General features: G+C 44.4%; 2 protein-coding genes across 2 annotated transcripts in view; one reads left to right on the top strand and one right to left on the bottom strand.

The window, feature by feature from the left end:
• Nucleotides 1–19,732, bottom strand: part of Kcnip1 (potassium voltage-gated channel interacting protein 1) — a 366,806-nt gene that overhangs the window by 321,149 nt on the left and 25,925 nt on the right. The window lies entirely within an intron of this gene.
• Nucleotides 8,158–18,792, top strand: Kcnmb1 (potassium calcium-activated channel subfamily M regulatory beta subunit 1). The gene is made up of 4 exons (XM_010622184.3): nt 8,158–8,461; nt 11,641–11,798; nt 13,245–13,416; nt 17,688–18,792. The coding sequence occupies exons 2-4, from the start codon at nt 11,665–11,667 to the stop codon at nt 17,955–17,957; spliced, it is 576 nt and encodes a 191-aa protein (XP_010620486.1). The 5' UTR covers nt 8,158–8,461; nt 11,641–11,664; the 3' UTR covers nt 17,958–18,792.

Below are 19,732 nucleotides of genomic sequence, written 5' to 3'. Positions count from 1 at the left end.
CAGCACTACAAGCAATTCTAAACAATATCCTAGAAAAAGACAATGAAGGTAACAACACCATGAGGCCCAACAGAACAAATCAAATAGGCAAGCCAAAAAACTAAAAGGAGAAGGTAAAAAAGTAAAAAGCATCAACAAAAGGCCAGTAACAGGACAATAATAAGTCAGTACATATCAGTTATAACCAGCAATGTCAATGGCCTCAACTCACCAATCAAGAGAAACAGACTGGCAGAATGGAATAAGAAGCAAAATCCAACAATATGTTGTATACAAGAAACATACCTAGTGCAAAAAGAAGCCCACAGACTGAAAGTGAAAGGATGGAAAACAATTCTCCATGTGACAGGAGCCCAGAAAAAAGCAGGGGTAGCAATTTTATTTGCAGACAAAGTAAATTTCAAACCAAAACTGATTCTAGTATTATAGATGTAGGACGGTACTGTATCATACCTCTGTGAATGTATAAAATATCTTGTACCTGCTTTATGATATGTACTAGTGACCATGCTTTATCATTTTATATTTTTAATGATGTTACTCTAGAATGTTTTCTTTCCAGATGATGATTAAGATGCTAACAAAAAAAATGGTGCCAGGTACCACAACAGCAACGGAACTTTGCTGTTTTCTGGGTATTATTCTTTTCTTTGTTTTTTTGTTTTTGTTTTTTTAATGGAGTGTGCTGAATGTCTATAATTTTGTTCAGATGACTACAGAATCTGGACAAGCTGTTGCTGCTATTGATGCAGCATACTGCTATTATTGGTCTTTTTATATAAATATACATATATATATATGTATATAATTTGAATTTTTGGAAACTTTAACAGTGCTGTCAACTTTGGAAAAAGTTATCCCAATTTACTGTGTTGAGATGGTATTGTACAGAAATTAACAGCCATACTGGTCTAGAAATGTTAATTTTTTCCCATTTGTACAGGGGTAACACACTGTATTAAATATGTAAGGTCATATCTATGTGGGTTTGATTACAGAAACTAATAAAGTATTCTCTAAATAATGAAAAAAAAAGAATAATATAAGACTACAAGAGCAAGAAGCAATTTAAATATGTTCAGGGACCATTTTCATCTTCAGAATTAAGGATTATTTAAATTTTACATCATTGCCTTTTCTCTTTTACTTTCCTTTTTAATTTTCTTTTAGGATTCCCTATTTTTAATGTTCTTACAGAGATTTCTTTAACTGAAATACTGAATAGTTTCTCTGGTGTGAAAAACTATAATAGTACACAAGATCCTAATGAGATAATTAATAATGTGAAATAGGAAGTAAAGGGCTAATGGTGTAGGGAAAGTGGGAAGGGTGGGGGAAAGGTAATAAGGGAGAGGAAAAACATATGAGAAAATGAAAAATGGAAATAAAGTGTTTGTAAATGGAGAGGGGAGGAGGGGGTGAAGGGAGGGCAGGGACAAAGGGAAAAAATGAGAGTCAAGACCTATCATGTAAAGGTACGGGATCCCAATAATGAATGTAACTGTATTGTATACCTAGATTGTAACAATAAACTCAATAAAAAGAAAAAAATAATGATACACTGTGCTGAAAGTTAAATATTTATGGATGGTTTATGACTATAATTTTCCATGTAATATTTTCAGACCATTGTTGACTGTGGGTAACTGAAACTACTGACAGCAATACTGTAGATAAGGAAGACCACTGGACACTCTCTCCCTTAGAAAATATCATTTTCTTTTATGTTTGGTATTTTGAAAATCAAATATCCCCTCCCCACAAGGAAGAGGCCTTGCTCATTTGCCTCAGTGCAGGAATGTACTCAGAGCCTCAAACAGTAGGTGCTAAAATGTCTGTGAGTCTCAGCTTCACCAGGCTGGAGAGTGCCTCACTCCCTCTCCCTGCAGCACTCAGCAAATGATACACACTCAGCAGGGGCTCAAGACCCAGTTGCCAATTTGATTCATGGGGCTTATTATCTCAAGTGTTGATGGGACTGTATACTGATTCAAAATGGCTTAAACAGATAAGTGGATGCATAATCTGGAAAGGCTTATAGATTCAGGTAAGGGGGGGCTATAAAGTAGCTAGAGTCAATGCCATGCAGAAACACTGGTTCTCTTGGAAACTGCTTCTGGGGAGTCATGGGGAAACAAAGGACAGGGATGGGCAGTGGCAGTACTGGGCGTGAATGGGTTCAAATCCATAATACCATGTGCCAGAGTGTGACTCTGGAAGGTCAATGTGCCTTTTGCTCTCAGAAAGAATGAGGTCTTTTTAGAGGTTGTTGAGAAGAGTGTATCTGCATGTATACTTGCATACATGGCTCTTCTTTCTCATAGGCGATACTCTCCAAGAACTTCTGTGGATGCCTCAAACTGCAGAGCACCAAGAAGTACTATGTCTTTTCTGATACATATGTACTGTGTTTTTTCCTATACATATGTACATAGATACCTGTGACAAATTTATAAATTAGGGTCAGTAAGATGAACAATAATAAAATAGATGATCACAACAATATACTACAATGATAGTTATTTAAAACTTATGAATTACTTATTGCTGAAATATTGTATTTAATGTTTTCAGAATAAGGGCAACTAAAAATACAAAAAATAAAACCTTACATAAGGGAAGATTATTGTCTGAATACTGGATGCTTGTAGGTGTATATTTATGTTTATGGATATAGATGTGGCACATTGCAGATATGCAATAAACAAAAACATCTTCCCATGTTTCTGCCTTTCTGTTCCATTGTGCACTAGTGTGTGACCTGACATAAGGGTAGATACAGCACTTCTAAACTACTCCTCCTCTTTAAGACTCCATATAGTAATCTCAGGCTCTTTAATTCCCACTGGATTTATATTACCACTATTACTAGTATATTAGTCAGCTTTCTTATGACTGAGACACAATACCTAACAGCCACAATTTTAAGGAGGAGAAGACTAATTTGTTCAGTTTCAGTTCATCATCAGCTGGCTTTAAGGCCGAGACACAATGGCAGAAGGTCATGGAAGTGTTATGTTGCTTAGTTCGTGGAGTCTGGGAAGCAAAAGAGGGGAAGAGTGCCAGAGCAGTAAGAACAAGGTCAGGTAAAGACCAAGGTCATGCCCCTATGATCTACCTACACACACCTAGAAGTATGTTCCTGCAACCTCTGGGACAGATGCCAAAGCCAATCAAGTTAAAACTCCACCCTAACTACCACATCCCACCCCCTTTCAACTTGCTACTGAAACGCATCTCCTTAAACCATACTTAATCTCCAGGTAAATAAAATACCAAGTCCATGATTCTGCCTAACATAATACAACTATCCTGGATACAAACAGAAACACAATAATCCCTTTCCCAAAGACTCAACAGTTTCAGCATTTAAAAAAATCCAAGAACCAAAGTCTCTTCTGAGACTCAAGGCAAGCTCTTAGCTGTGAATCTCTGTAGAAATAAAAGACATGTTACACAATCCCAAGGTACAATAGCACAGGGTAAACACTACCATTCAAAAAGGGAGGAATAGAGAGAAAAAAAGTTAGATCCAAGCAGGACCAAAATCAGTAGGGCAAACATTATGTCCTATAGCTCTATATCCAGTATTCAGGTCATACAGTGGTAAAATGTGAGTTCCAATGGTCTTAGGTAGCCCCACCTTTATGGCCTTGCTGCTTGAAGCCCAATGGCCTCTCTTGGAATGGCTCCCTTTACATCTTGAAGCTTTCCTCAGCAGAAATTCCATGTTCCTTGGCATACCCAATGTGATAGTTGAATGACTGTCAACTTGAGAAGTCTGGTTAAGAGAAACTTAGCTAAATCAGCTCAGCAATTCCACACCCTAGGGCATGGGAGATCCACCCTAGGGTGGCTCATTGCCTAGATGTTATTAAAGGGAAATGAGGAAGGACATGGCTGTTTCTGTTCCCTTGGAGGAGCTCCCATCTTCGCCTTCCTGAGATGTCATCTCCTGCCTTGAAGCACAGACTTTTTGGCTTCTGGTAAGGATCCTTCAGCCTTCCTTTCAGCATAAACTCTTCAGCCTTCCAGGACAGATCCATTAGCCTCCTGAAGACTCACATGGGACACTGCAGAAAGCTTGACTTTTGACTAAATCCTCCAGTCTTCAGTGTGAAGACAGACCCTCTGGACTCTCTCATCTGACCCTGTGGGTGGACACTGTAAGCCAATCTTGTAAATTCTTATATATATTCATATATAATGCTATATCTGTTTCTCTAGTAAATACTGACTGATATACCAAACTTGCTGATGTCTCCACTGCAGTTTCAACTTCACCCTCTTTCATAAACTGCCCTCTTGAGCTCCTTGCCTGGTCTTCTAGGCTTTCCTTTGAAATCTGGGTAGAAGCCTCTCTGACCCCGTAACTCTCCATTTTGCATGCCAGTAAAACTATCATCATGTGGACAAGTGCTATGGTCTGTTGTCAGTAAAAGCATTAACCAGGCTCCCTTAGATCAAGGCTATATTGGACTCTGAATATGTGGATGGCTGAGTATGGTGAAATGAATCCTAGGAGGCCTTTCTCAAGCAAAGGTCACACAGACTCTTCCCAACAGAACAGTGAATACTTCTGTACCCTTGAATCTGTAATACGTGAGAACTGCCTGACTTCTGACTTATTTTCAAGGCATCCTTCTTATTTATGTACAAAATACTTGTCTTTTTTGCTTTTGGGGTTTTTATTTTTATTTTTTGAGATAGGATCTTGCTGTGTAATTTATGGTTTGGGTTGGCTTTGAACTGACTATATAGGCCAGGCTAGCTTCACACTCAGTTGGCCTTGAACTTGTGGTGATCCTCTTGCTTCAGCCATGGGAGTGCTGGGATTAAAGGTGTATGCCACCACAACAGGCAGTGCTTGGTTTCTTTTTAATGGTGCTAAGCTTTTTAGCAGCCATACCGTCTTTAGCCTCAATTTTATACATTGTTCTTTCTGGGCCAAAACTTAAGTTTTTCAAACTTTTATGCCCTGCCTTTGTATCTCAATTCTCACCACAAATCTGGCTTAAAAGCAGCCTGCAGTACACATGCTATGGCCTGAATTTTAGGGTAATTTTAATTTCCTCTACCAGGTTAATTAGTCTACTACTCTTAATCTCAGTCTCTCACGAAGTATTAGAACATGGCAACGTGTAGACAAATTTTAAGCTAGAGTGTAACATACGTGGTTGCTAGTCCAACTGTCAAGGGAGTTCTTATTCCCAAAGGAAACCTCCTAGGCCTAGGCTTTACTGTCTGCATTCCTATCAGCATTCTGATCTTCTGAGGTCTGATCAGAATTACCTGTCAGACTCTGCTTACTGCATTCTAAGGCTTCTCTAGCTCACTTCTCCAAATCTTTCCCAATTCCTCCCACAAATCAGTTCCAAAGGCTCTGTCTTAGTCAATTTTTCATCACTCAGGTGGAATACTTGACACATATAAGTTAAAGGAGTGCAGGTTTATTATGGTTTATTTTGGCCATACTGTGATCCATAGTCATCCAGCTCCAAAGCTGAAATAGCATGGTAGAAGGGCCTAGAACATGGGAAAGCTACTTACTTCATGGCATCCAGGAAGAAGAGAGGCAAGGGGGAAATGGAGGAAAAGCCCTGTCCAGTTTATGCACACAGCGAATTGACTCTTCCTACCAAGCCTCACCTCCTAACAGCACATTTAGTTTTGGAATCATCAATGGACTAATCACCAATGAGGATAGCTCTCCCATGATACAATCACCTTCCAAATGTCCAACATCTGAATACATGGGCTTTGGGGGAACATTCAGATCTAAGCCATAACAGCTTCTAACTATATGGTCAGGTAAAGTAACAACAATGACCCCACTTCTCTAGTGATAATATTTTATATTAGTGTTCTTGTTACTGAAACACAATACCTAACAGCCATAATTTAAAGAAGAGGTTTAATTTCCTCACAGTTTCAGTCCATGGTCAGGTTGCTTCAAAGCAGAGACATCATGGTAGAAGGTGTAGAGAAAAGTTGCTTAGTTTTCAGAGGCCTGGAAGCAGGGAACGGAAAGAGTTCCAGAGCAGAAGGGGCATGGGACCAGACACGGACCTCAAGGCCACACCTCCATGACCACCTAGAAGTGTACTCTTAACAATTTCTGGGCTGGATGCCAAAACCAATCAAGTTGAAACTCTATGCTAACCTCCCCAACCTTTAAGCAACATGTCCCCTTTTAAACCACTTAAAATGTGTTTCAATTACTATGGCTGTATAACAAATCACCCTAACATGTATCCCAATGCATGAAACATTCATTTATTGTGCTCATGGGTTTGTGATTTGTGATTTCAGAGAGAGTCCAGAGGGGATGGCTTGACTCTCTTCCATGATTTCTGAGGCCTCTGCTGGGGAATTTAACACAGGGAACTCTGCAGACTCCTTCACTCCCATGTATAATGAGAGATGCTACAGTAGTTGCTGGCTGAGATCTCAGTTGGGGCTATCACCTGAAACATGTCATAGCAATTGAAGCGTTCTATCCAGGCTGAAGGAAAAAGGACAGAAATGCCCCTCTTGATGGAAAAATGTGGATGTCACATTGTAAACAAAATATATGAGATTGGTTTTACCATAGGTGGAAGGTACAATCTCTACACTACATGGGTAGTGTGGGTAGCTTAGATGGGTAGATGGGTAGCTTTGACACCCTCTCATTCCTCAAAAAACACAGAAGGTAGTGGTTTACATAGGTGCAACAGAAAAGCTGGCGGGTACTTTACTGCATCTTCCAAGAGAAGACCATTCAGAAATATACTAGTATTTGTTTATAAATCCCTTGTTACCTTCTCTAAACTTGTTAGTGAATTTTAAGTAAGTAGCCCTTTGGTCATACTTATCTCTCCTCTAGGGGAGTAGGAGGGAGGACTGACACTTTTGCATTAGTTCATGGTACCAGAAGGACTGTTCTGGTCCCTGAATAGACCAAGAATCCTCCTGATGATCAAAGTCCTAGGGACTAATTCCAGATCCCATGTCCCTCACTGTCAGTCTGCCTGTAAGTTCTAAGGCAAGTCCTACAATATTCTTCTTTGCTGTTGCTCATTAAATAGAAAACTGACTCTCCTGTTAGAGTGACTCAATTAGGAAGGGGTCATGAAGCAGACACTACGTGGCTGAGAGTGTCAGGGAGGCCTAAACATCAGATCTTTCTTCCTGGTCCTCTTATTGCTTCACAGCAGCTATAGGATGCAGCCCACTCAGCAGGGATGGCTGGGCTGCACTCACCAGCTGGTGACTGTGGCACCTGGGTGACCTCCAGAACCTCAGGTGGCCAGGGACTATACTAAGTAGGTAAAGATGTAAGGTCTTGGAGTAGCCCTGAGTCAGGAGAGAGCCCTACTGGGTCAGTAGTATTGCCACCTGGAAGGACCAGCTTTAGCAATGGCTCCTGCCCAGTTACCTAAAGCCTGCAAACCTATGTTTCAGCTTCTTCCTCTGATCACCTTGGAAAGTGAAAGATAGAGACGGCTAACCTCCAGTACCATGCCTGATGCTCAGGAGGGCCTCAAGGATGAGTTTGTTTCTGATGCTGATTTTTAGTTCTAAGAGCATCCACTTCACAGATGAGGAAATAAAGGGAAGTCTAGAAGCATGTTTCTGTCTACAAATGCTGCTTTTTTTCTTGCTTACTGATAGGAACAAATCCGCTTATGTGCCCAAATCATATTTTAATAGTCTGTGGGAGATTCCTGGACAAGCCAGCTGTCTCTGGACCTGGCTGGCCAGAAGCATCAGTGGAGCATTCCGTATTCTTAGCTTCAGCTTGGCTGATCCTTAAAAGGTGAGTTCCTTTTCCTTTCCTTAAATCTTAGCATTTCTATTCTGAACAATTTTTTTTAAAAAACTACCAACAACACATGTGAGAAACAGGTCCAGAGAGTTGCCATGACTCTCCCAGGGTCACACAGCTTAAAAGCGCAAAAGCCAGAGGGTTTAGCTGCTCTACTGTGAATATACCAGGATTGAGGAGAAGCCCAACCCCTCAGGGCCTCATCTCCTCCTCCCTCTCCTAAGCCACAAAAGGAAAAGCATTTCCTATTCCTGGCTCCTTTGCCTGCTCTGAGAGATGAGTAAAGAAAAAAAGTTTCTAAATACACCCGGATGGTCTTTTCTGGGTTCTCCACTGGCTTGTGTTGTTTGACATCAGTTTTCCCCTGTGGCTCTGGGAAATGTGGGTGTAGGGCCTGAGAAGTGGCTGTGGTTTGTAGGCTGGATACCTGCTCTGCGGAGTTTGTGTTTGTGTCGCAATCCTGTGTGCTCAGACTTGACCATGTTTGGGCATGGAGGCTCAACCCACAGGGGACCAAAGGCTGCTGCCCTGGAGATGGCTGGGAGGCCAAACTTTCTGCTGCAGCTCTGAGGCCTCTTTTAGGGTGGGGGTAGGAGTCTGGGAAGAAAGAAATCATCTGCTTGCTGAAGACCTCCAGGACAGCAAGGAACTGTAAGTACTGCATCTGTGAGCACTGGGAAGTCGTTTTCCAAGCCTGGGGACTGGAGGGCAGATGGATGGAGAAAGTGATCTGAGTCGGGGTGAGGAAGGGGCAGTGAGAACTCCCTCCTTTTGGGCTGTTAATGGGCCTATTCTGAGCTCCAGAGGGCCCGGTGTCTGGGAACTATAGACTGTCAGCAGTTGAGGGTGGCACATTGGTTAGGTTACTCTGGGGAGCTCAGTGCCCTGGCCCTCTGGTCCCAACCTCTAGAATGGCCAGAAGGATGAGTCCGGCCACCAATCACCTTGTGCAGGCATAAGGAAATAAATAGGCTTGGCAAAAGTGTTTCACTCTTTTGCTCCCAACTGCCATGGTTTCCTCTGTTAATAATAGCTGATTTGTTTCAAGGGCTTCTTCAGTGATAAATGAGTGATATTCAATATATCACATGATCTTTATCACAACTCTCTGAGGCAGGTACTATCATTCCTATTTACAGTCACATGGTTGCTAAGCAACAAAGCCAGGATTTGATCCCATGTCTGATGATCTCAGACCCCCCTCTTCCCTACACTCTACCAAACTCTGTATACTCTGTTCCCCAGCCTTCTAAGGAAGAGGACATCAACCTAACTATCGGAGCACTCAAGACTTTTCCTTTGCCTTTTTCCATCTTTCCTAAATCCAGCCCAGACCCAGAGTGACCTTTCTAAATAGGATGACCCACCCTAAAAGTCCAGAAATATTAGCACCTTTCAAAACTGGAATGTTCTTGGAACTCAACTGAAATCTTCTGTTACTGATGAGACCTGTTTTTTCCTGTTGGGGCCTCAGGCATAGTAGTGTTTCTCACAGTTCTTCCTGCCAGAAGGTAAAGCTGTGGATGCTGAATCCCAAATTTCCACCTAAGTCTTATTTCTAAACAGAACTCCATGCATGGGAATGGGTGTAGGAGTATTTATCACGACCCTACAAATGTACACCTCCAGCACAGGCAACAGCCCCAACATGGCATTACAGTCTGGGGAACCTGGACAAGCTACAGGTACTGGATCTCTCTGTGACCTAAAGGCCTCCTGTTTCCTTCCCTCCAGAGCCCCTGGAACTGGTAAAACCAGGGCTTCTGCCTTCAACAGCCTTGGGAGTCTGGAAAGGTTCAGGAAACCAGCAGCAGAACAGTCTGCATCTGGGAAGGAGCTGATTAACTGGAAGGAGCCCTTCCACAAGGTACCCCAGCAAGTGTGCACCAGCCTCCCCAGGAGAAGAGTTTTGCTAAGGGCACTGGGCCCAAGTTTATGCCCCATCGTTCCTGGGGCCAGGTGACAGTGACACTTGGAAGTCCCTGGAAAGTAGGTCACACACATCCAGGTGATTGTATTGCTTTACCCATGAATACCTGCATGGATTTGTTCAGCTGGCACCAGAGAGAAAATGCTGTGGCCTTCCCATTTCACAAGGCCAGAAAATGGAAGGAAAAGGAACTGAACAGAACATCTGTCTTTGGCAGGGAAAAATTCTTCCCTATGTTACTTTGTAATGTCTCTATTAGGAAAGATACTACATCATCATCACTGGGTGATGGACCTGCCTGTGAGACGGTTGTTTCCTTGGTGTCTGGGCTAGACTCTCCTGATGAAAGGGAAGAACTGGCTGGGCTGGGAAGGTTGACAAGGACTTTGGAATGGACATTTGAAACAGTCCAACAGTTAGATGAGAAGCCTGAAAAGAAAATAAGGCACTCAGCTAAAAATCTCTCTAGGCTAATGCTTGTCTCCTGGATATGCTCTAATTTATAAAAATAATGTGTGTGTTACTTTGGAGACCTGGAAAGGAAAATAAAGTCCTCCCTGATAACTAGCTAAAATCTCTCCTAATTTGGAGAATCACAGAGAACAGACCCACAGACCTGGTATTTTGGGTAGAAATACATTGTAGTTACCTTAGATAAATAAGAAATAACCATAAAAATGTTTATTGAGAGGCCCTGGGCAGCTTGCAGAATGCATGGGAAATCTACATGGGACCTCAGCAGGGCAGCTTTGTGGCTTCACAAAGCCATGGACTGGGGGCTCTTTTTTGAAAAGGTTTGTCCAGATTCATGCTCCTGGGAGTATTCAGTGGACCTAATGGGGAAGGATGGGAACCTATGCTTGCATTGGGTGGGGTAGCCTAGGAGGAAAATGAAGGGATGCAGCCACAAGAAGGGGAGAAAGCAACTTCCACTCTGCTTTTGCCCATGGTGGCTTCATCCTTGAAATAAGAAAGAGATTTCTGAGGCATAAAGAGGGCAGTCTCTCTTTTTAAGGATCCTGACTACAGAGAACTTCCTGCCTCCCCTGGTAATCTGCCTTCTGGGGCCCTCTTCCTCTTCTCTGAAAGCTGTCCCCAACCCAGTCAGCCTGGCACTGGAACTCTTTCTCTGTAGAACTGTGAAACGATCTAAGTTTCTCTAGGAGATGAGTGACCCAGGAGAAAGTGCACAGCTTGCTCATTATATTAGTTTCCTATGGTTTCTGTAACAAATGATTATAAACCTGATGGCCTGAAATAACAGAAATCTACCATCTCCCAGTTCAGGAAGTCAAAAGTCCAAAGTCACCAAGGGTCCAGGGCTGCACTCCCTCCAGAGGCTCAAGGTTCCTTGCTTCTCCAGCTTTTGGTGGCTTTCAACACGCCCCAGCTTTTGGCCACATCACTCCAATCTCTCTCTCCCTGGTTGTACCACCTTCCCTTTTTGTTTCTAATCTTTCTTTGCCTCCCTCTTGTAAGGATCTTTGTGGTTACATTTACGGCCTACATGAATAATCCAAGATAATCTCCATTAGCTCAAGATCCTTAATTTAATCATTTCTGCAAAGTTGTTACCATATGTAATAGTATTTACAGTCTCCAGGGATTAGAACATGGCCATCTTGGGGGACATTATCGTGCCTATCACATGCAGTGTGACTTTGGGCATGGCACTTCCTCTCTGAGTCACAGATTTATAGTTTGCAGAATAGAGATGATGATACTTGTCAAAGCTGGTGGGAGGCTTGCGGGGTGTAAAAAACCCTCTGTAAATTGCAAAGCTCCATGTATAAACAGGAACAACACTGGCACTGAAGTACGCTCCCGTTTCACCTGTTCTCCCTCCTATGGTTTACCTGTCACTTGGGCTCATCTTGCTTCTGTTGCTCTGTGGCCCTAGAAATGACTGCTATCCTCAGTGGACATGGGGAAGAAGTTGGTGATGGCCCAGAAGCGGGGAGAAACTCGAGCCCTTTGCCTGGGAGTGGCCATGGTGGTGTGTGCTGTCATCACCTACTACATCCTGGGCACAACTGTGCTGCCTCTCTACCAGAAAAGGTACTTACCTCCCCTGGCCTGCCCTGGCTCTCCCGTAAGGCTATGGGACCCCCAAGGAACTCTAGCCTTCTCCCTACCTCTCCTCAACCCTCTCCCCAGGCAGAATGATGAAAAGAATCCCCATTCTGAGGGTCAAACATCCAAAAGCTGTTAGGGACCTGAGCCTTGCAGTCTGGGAACTGGTGGTAACAGAAGAAGGATTCAGGCAAACCCTTCAGTACATATTTGATCTCAGGAGCAATTGGGGAATCACAGACTTTGGCAGCTCATCTGCACAATCTCCTCCCTTCTGAAACATCCTGGTTAGGTGTGCACTCATCCTCCTGATGAATAGCTCAAGAATGGGGAACTCACTGCCTCTTTGAATATACCATATCATGTTTGGAAGCATCTGCATTGAGCCAATATCTGCTCCACTGCAACTCTGTTCAGGCATCTGGGAGAATGTTCTATGCCCTTGCTCCCTGACATGTCAACCCTTCTGGCTTTTAAAGAGGAGCTACAAAATTTCTGATCCACATTCTGTTTGAAACAAACATACTCGAGACTCAGCCTGTCCTTAGGAGGGTCTCAGAACCTTCCTCTGGTGAGGTATCCCAGGGGGAAAGTGAAGGGCTGTAAGCCATGTTCCTCTGGTCACATTCTAGCTGATTCTGCGATTCCTCCCTGTGCCCTCTCCTGTCTGGCAATGAGCCTTCTGCACGATAAACGTGGAATGAGTCACAGTTGCCTTGCTTACGTGTTGACGAGCCCATCAGCTTCTCCTAGCTGCACTGTCCTCACTTTTTACAACCCTGGAGTGATGCCATGCTGGAGTCATACCCAAGTGAGGCACTGCTCAGAGCAGCTGTGAGCCTCCCACACATTGTCTCCACATTAAACTGCATCCCTCCAGCCTCCCCACCTCCATGCAAAACAGGCCCCTCCTATAACTGCTCTTTTTTGGAGAAACAGCACAGACTCTGAAGCACTCACACCAACCTTTAGGTCCTGAGTAGCCCCAGAAAAGTTGCTTGGTCTAGCTGAGCTTCTCATCCACCTCTGCAAGATGAAGATGATGTGAATGCGGCTTAGGCCTGGCTGCCTATCAGAACCACTTTGAGGAGCTTTAAAAAATAAAACACACAAAGCTACCTGAGAAATTCACTGTGGCTTGGATAGGAGAATCTTTTCAAAAGCTAAGTTTTTGGGTGAGTATCCGGCCGGGGTCAAGAGCGACTTATGTAGATGATGTCCCAGGTCCTGAACAGCTCTGATACACTGACCTAATGATTCCTCCCTGTGCTGAAGACTCGAGTCCTGCATCTTTAGTGCTGCAAGATGAGGATCCTGGCCCTGGGTCTCTAAAGGCTTCTAAGGGATCTGGGCTCAAACTGGGTGGTCTGTGTCAGTGTAGTTCTAAAATGTCTCTCTACTTGTACACGAGTATGTGTGTGGTTTCCCTAGTGTGTGGACACAGGAATCCACCTGCCACCTGATTGAGACCAACATCAGGGACCAGGAGGAGCTGGAGGGCAAGAAGGTGCCCCAGTACCCATGCCTGTGGGTCAACGTATCAGCTGTGGGCAGGTGGGCTGTACTGTATCACACTGAGGACACTCGGGACCAGAACCAGCAGGTACTGAACCAGAAGAGGGGTATGTGTGCCTTCCCTATCTCTGTCTCCAAGCCTGAGAAAGATTAACTCACTTGAGAAAGGTATTGCTGCTGGCATGAGGTCAAGCCTCATGGATTTGAATCTGCCACTAGGATAGGCCGCTTGGTCCCTGGAAGCCTCGTTTCCATCTTTGTCAAATGGGATATGAATGTTGCAATAGAAAGTGCTGTGGTGAAGTGAGGGATACTGAGTAATGTGCCAAGATTGGTGTCAGGTGGGTACTGGGAGCTCAGAGCAGAAACAGTAGTTATAGTGTAGTGTCATTATGTCTGCTCCATCCATGAAGTCAAACCAGAGGACAGACCCAGAACCAGCCCCACAGTTGGAAACCCATGAGTCCCCAGGGAGCCAGTGACCTGGGCTGCAGCAACCTCTGCAGACAAATGTTTACGAGGTTTACCCATGCTACCTCTCAGAGTCCCACCCTCCCTATCCAAAAAAAAAAAAAAAAACCACAGCCTTCCTAAAGAAAAGACAAAGTGCCTGATTTTCCTTCCTTCCTTTCTTCCTCCTTCCTCCCTCCCTCCCTCCACCCTGTTCTCTTCTCTTCCTTCTTCCCCCTTCCTCCTCCCACTCATTCTGCCTCTCTTCCTTCTCTTTCACTCCTCCTCATCTCGTGACTAACCTACTCCAGCTTCCTTCCTTCCTCGTTTTGTCCTCCCTCCTTTTCCATTCCCTCCTTGTCTCCTCCCCTCCTCTGCCTTCCCTTCCCTTTTCCTTCCTTCCTTCCTTCCTTCCATTCATTTGTTCAACAATCAGCACACCCCATGTCTGGGCTATCGTATTCAAGAGAAGAGCATTTATAGCTGGACAATACCTAGTGGGAAAGACAGGTGTCACAGAGCAACAGAGAGTTAGTTACTGGGGTTAAAGGAGCAAGTCATGTTCTCCAGACAGTGAGGTGAGGTCTCAGAAGGGCCCCGGGTTATGCTGTTTTAGTCAGGCAAGCCCTAGATACACAGGGACTGGGAGGAGGAATCCCTCTCACAAGTGGGCCCTGGCACAGGAATGATGGAGAGAAGGGTTGAGAAGTGGCAGGGTTGGAAGGCTGATTACAGAAAACAACAGCTGACAGGGTGCATGTAGCTGGAACAGGCAGCAAGGGTAGTCTAAGGGCTGTCTGAAAAATACTTCAGCTATTCAACTGCAGAATTAAATGTCAGGTTGTGAGCCCTGGCTGTCTTAGCTCTGGCTGTGCATGAGACACCCCCACCCACCCACCAGACTCCTGCACAAGACCAACTGAAGCACAATGTCTGGGCATGGATCAGTTTATAGAGCTCTGCCAGTGATTCTAAGGTTGGTTATCACTGCTGTGAGCAACCAAAACCCTGAGGGTGTGATCAGAGGGCTCCAGGAGACTGAGCTGGCAGCCTATGGGTTCGCTTACTGGACAGAGAGACACAGACTCACAGCATGTATGAATGGAGACAGAATTTTGGGATGGGATGGGAAGGGATAGGGTGCCTAGGGTAGGGGTAGAAGTTGCAGGATCTCAATAACATAGAGCAGTCAGGGAGAAGCAGATCTAGGCAGCACTCAAGGGTCAGACATGCTCCGTCACCACTGCAAGCTGCAGCCTAACCCCAGGAAGGCAGCCTCAGAACCCACCCATAAGAATTAGCTCCTATGCCTGGTCCATGCCTCCCTTCCGGCAATCAGTGTCCCAGGAGCAAGGAACACATTTTCAGTGTAAGCAGATGTGATGGTGGTGCCATTTTCCTTGAGTGTGAGAGGGCTGGGTACAGGCTGGCTTGCACATTGTCTCCTAATAATGAGGCTGCCACTCAGAGAAGCCAGAGTGCAGTTTGTCTCACAGATAAGCTTCAGCAGCATGAAGAGCCTTCCCCTGGTGTAGGCAGGAGGCACTGAGGCCAGTGCTGTCCTGTCTTCTGAGTCATAGCACCCAGCAGCACCAGCATCAGTGCTAATTAGGCTGCAGGTACCATGCAAGTTCCCTTCACGGTTTGGTCAAGATCCCGGCTGGTGGTGCTCCTTCCCCTTAATTCAGCACAGGGGTGCAGGAAGCCTGTTCCATGTCAGCTGGTGTAAAAGGCCAGCAAGGCTGCCTCATTTGGTCTCCTCTAAGGAAGAGGCCACAGTTTGCTCTCAGGTTTTCCCCCAAGTCTTAGCCTGAAGAATGCAACCTGAATTCCTCCCATTGCCCATGCTGAGAACAATGAAGATTTAGGGTTTGGGGAGAAAGCTGAATCATTTCAGATTATCCAAGTATGGTAACTCAGGGATAGCTGGGCCTTGGGCAGGGAGAGGAGGTGAAGCAACCTCAGGCCTCTGTGGGTGCCACTGAGTGAATCCTAGCATCTTGTCACACAGGCCAGCATGAAGGACCCAGAGAAACACCAAACAGGGAAATGGGGCTCTGGGGTGGGCAAAAGACCTTACTATGTCAGATCTCATCCATGGGCCACTGTTTAATAAAGGAGAGAAGCAGCTATCACAATTCATAGATATATTGATAATATCATTAGATGATACTAACAACATCTTCTATTTCTGAGGACTCAACATGTGTAGGGCTCTGTGCTAATTGCGTTACACGAATCATTCAGTTTAATCTCCAGGACAGTTCTGCCAAGCAGGCACCCTCACCAACCCATTTTACAAGGCTCACATTGGTTGTGGCAGTTGCCAAGGTCAAATAACAGAGCTGGTAGTTGAATGTAGGCCTGTCTGACTCCATAGCCATACCTCTGCTGAACAGACAGTTATTCAAGGTCATGGTCAAATGCACTAGGGACACTCAGGCCAGGCCATCGAGCCCTCATCTTGGGATTGGACCACAGGCTTATGAACACCTCATAGCTCTAAATGCCCGATCCCTGGCTAGATGGGGACCTGAGGCTGAGTGCAGTTGCCCCATTTCCCAGACAGAACTGCAATGCAAACATCTCTATGCTGTGGGACTGAGTATCATCAGGGCAGGCAGCTTTAGAATTGGAGACCTCCTTCAAATCCAGACAGTCACTGAGGCCTGGAGAGAAGTAGCCTCGATACATGCCATTTAGGCTTCATTTATATATTTTATCTTGGGAAATAGTTTTACTTGGGTGGTGTCCTTAGACCTCAGCACTTGAAGGAAGCACACATCCCCGGGCCCATGCTCAGCAATTTGGATGGCAGGAGCCTGTGCTAACGAGCAGCCCCCAAGTATTCTTTGTACAGCGGGGACCACACTTGAAAAATATTTCCCAGAGGGTCACATGCTGCACAGCATAGGACAGACATAAAACTAAGGTCTCTATTTCTTGCTTTCTTTGCAGAATTTTCCAGCTGGGCCTCATTAGAACTGGTCAGACGCTTCCTAATAACAATGATCAGTGTCAGAATTAAACATGTATCATGCTCTGCCTGCCTAAGGCTCTTTTCAACCCATTCTTTCTCCTGGATTCTAGCGTCAGAATACCAGCTTGCCAACAAATTTTGTTTGGCTCAAACAGGGTTAGACTTCAAAGAGTTTTCAATGTGAATTGCCGCCAACATTTTTAAATTGTGAAAGTTCATGTTAAAATCTGGTTTTCTGATATCCCTTGACTTATCAACAGGCTACTACAGATCTCCTGGATGGCCCATATCCCATTGTTCAGAGGGACTGGTGACTGCCGGTCTGGATGCAGCTGGCTCTACCCTTTTCACAGCACCACCACTCCCTGACAATCCTCTCCTACACAAGCAAGGCCCATCTGCACCTTTCATCTCCTCACTGCCTGGCTTGCTTCCCTTGCTGATGTTACCTGCATAAACCCTGTAGGCAATTAAGCCCATGATTTCTGTTCTGAATCCAAATACAGAGTCCATTAGCCCTTTGGCTTGTGTCACCCACTGGTCTCCTTTAGATAGTTATGTATAAATCCTTCTTTAATAATGTCCTTTGAAAATGATACTGCTTCTAACCTATTTAAGTGATGGAGGTATGAAGGCCCAGAAAGGGTAAACAATTTATCTATGATTCTACAGCCAGTAGAAGTAGAACCCTGCTCCAACTTTGCATCTAGGCATGTGGCATGCACCAAGTGGCTGTCAGGCCCACTTCTATGCCTCTGACACTGAATGTGCCTTTCAGGATTGTGCAGTGCACAAACACAAGTCCCAACATCTATCGATGGGCAATTCCAAAGCCAGCGTTTATCTTTACTCCATTCAGGGCTCTCGCCTTTAGGCCCTAAAAAACAAAAATTTGCAAATCCATGAGCGCTTTTGCTTCTCCCCAACAGTGCTCCTACATCCCAGTCAGCCTGGAAAATTACCAGATGGCCCGGGCTGACGTGGAGAAGGTCAGAGCCAATTTCCTCGCAAAAAAGGTTTTCTACTGCTTCTCCACGACTCGGGAAAATGAGACGACTGTTCTGTACCGGCGCCTCTATGGGCCCCAAGCCCTTCTTTTCTCCCTCTTCTGGCCCACCTTCCTGCTGACCGGAGGCCTCCTCATTATCGTCATGGTAAAACTCAACCGCTCTCTCTCCATCTTGGCGGCCCAGAAGTAGACTGAACTCTACCATGCCCTGGGAGCATGGGTCACAGAGGACTGGGTGATTCCCTGGAGCTGTTCCTCACTCGAACAGCCTTCCTTCCTTCCTTGCCCTCCAAACATCCTGTCCTCTGTTGCATGGTTGACCTTTGAGAAATCTAAGTAATTTCCTGCTGGAGAATGTGCACTGGCACCCTAGTACCTCCAAGCAGAAGCCAGCCAGTTACCTCTCTATTATCTGCCCTTACTCAATACACTCATACCTGTTTCCTACTGTGTCACCCTCTAACCCACAAATGACCAGGACTGTCACCTCTGTGCCTGTGATTTCCCTATTGGCTCAAAAACCTACCTAACTCATCCAAAAAACTCTCCTTAGCAAACCGTAGTTCCTTCTTTTAATTCCGCAATAAGCACAATATCAGCTCCCATTTACAGAGCACACTTAGTATACTGCCTTTCTTTTTAGGATAAGTCTTACATACATTTTTTATTCCAATATTTAAGATACTGCTGTTCCTCATTATTCACAGGGAACTAGTTTCAAGATCCTCCTCTGATGCCAAAATCTGCAAATGCTCAAGTCCCTGATATAAAATAGCATCGTATTTATATATAACCTATGCACATTCTTACACAGGCTTTAAATCATCTCTAAATGATGTATAATACCCAGTACAATTTAAATGCTATGTAAATAGTTGTACTACTATATTCTTTAGAGAATAATAGAAAAATGTCTATGTTTAGTACAGATGCAATTTTCCCCCAAATATTTTCAATCTGCTGTTGATTGTATCCACTGTTGTGGAACCTGCTGACTGTATACACAAAGTAATAAAATGAGTAAATAAACCAAAACATAAAAATGTTAACAGTGGCTTGGTGGTTAGTTTTAATTTTCATCTTTATCTCCTCCTCTTTGGGGTACATTTTCAATTTTGAACAATATGAAGATTTTATATTGTTCTGTTTGCTTTGAATCAGAAAAGCAAAAGCAGGTGTTCTCTGGAGTTAAAAGGAGGAATTACTCTTCCAAAGGAAAAGGTAATGCGGTAGGGAAAGGATTTTTTTTCCATAGCCAGGCTGCTGAGGACACAATCTTAAGAATACTGCATGGAGGAGAACTAAGACAGAAGAACTTATGTCTGGTACTAAGGCTTCTGGAGAAACCTGACTCAGATATGAAAAGGGCACAGCTGGAGGAAGTGTAACTACTACCATCGCCACTGTTGCGGTTTGAATGTGTCCTCCAAAAGTACTTGTCTTAGAAACTTAATTTCCAAATGAATGTTAATGATATTTTGAGGAGGGGCCTTTGGGAAATAATTAGGATTAGATGAGGTCATGAAGTTGGGGCTCCCTTGAGGGCATCAGTGACTTTCTAAGGAGAGGAAGAGAAACCTGAGCTAGTAAGCTTGTTCTATCTCACCATGTGATGCCCTCAGCCACGTTATGATGCAACAAGAAGGCCCCACCAGATACTGAGCAGATGTCAGTGCCATGCTCTTGGACTTCCCAGCTTCCTAAATAGCAAGAAATAAAAAAATTTTTCTTTATTTCCCAATATCAGGTATTCAGTTACAGCAACAGAAAATGAACTAAGATATATATTCTAAGAAGTTGCCTTAAGAACAATTATCCTCAAACTAAGGCCCTGGAGAAGGAGCGTCATTAGGATCCCATGGAGATCTGTGAGATATGTGCAGGTCCTACAAAGCTAGTGACTCTGTGGGGGAAAGGGATAACGCTCTGTTTTGTAACAATGACTGCAGGGGATTGGCACATAGT

This window comes from Fukomys damarensis, unplaced genomic scaffold (genome assembly GCF_012274545.1).
Source record: "Fukomys damarensis isolate Sample0158 unplaced genomic scaffold, DMR_v1.0_HiC HiC_scaffold_9, whole genome shotgun sequence".
Classification (NCBI taxonomy): domain Eukaryota; kingdom Metazoa; phylum Chordata; class Mammalia; order Rodentia; family Bathyergidae; genus Fukomys; species Fukomys damarensis.
The sequence above is the reverse complement of the archived record's forward strand: the minus strand, read 5'-3'. Positions and strand labels throughout refer to the sequence as shown.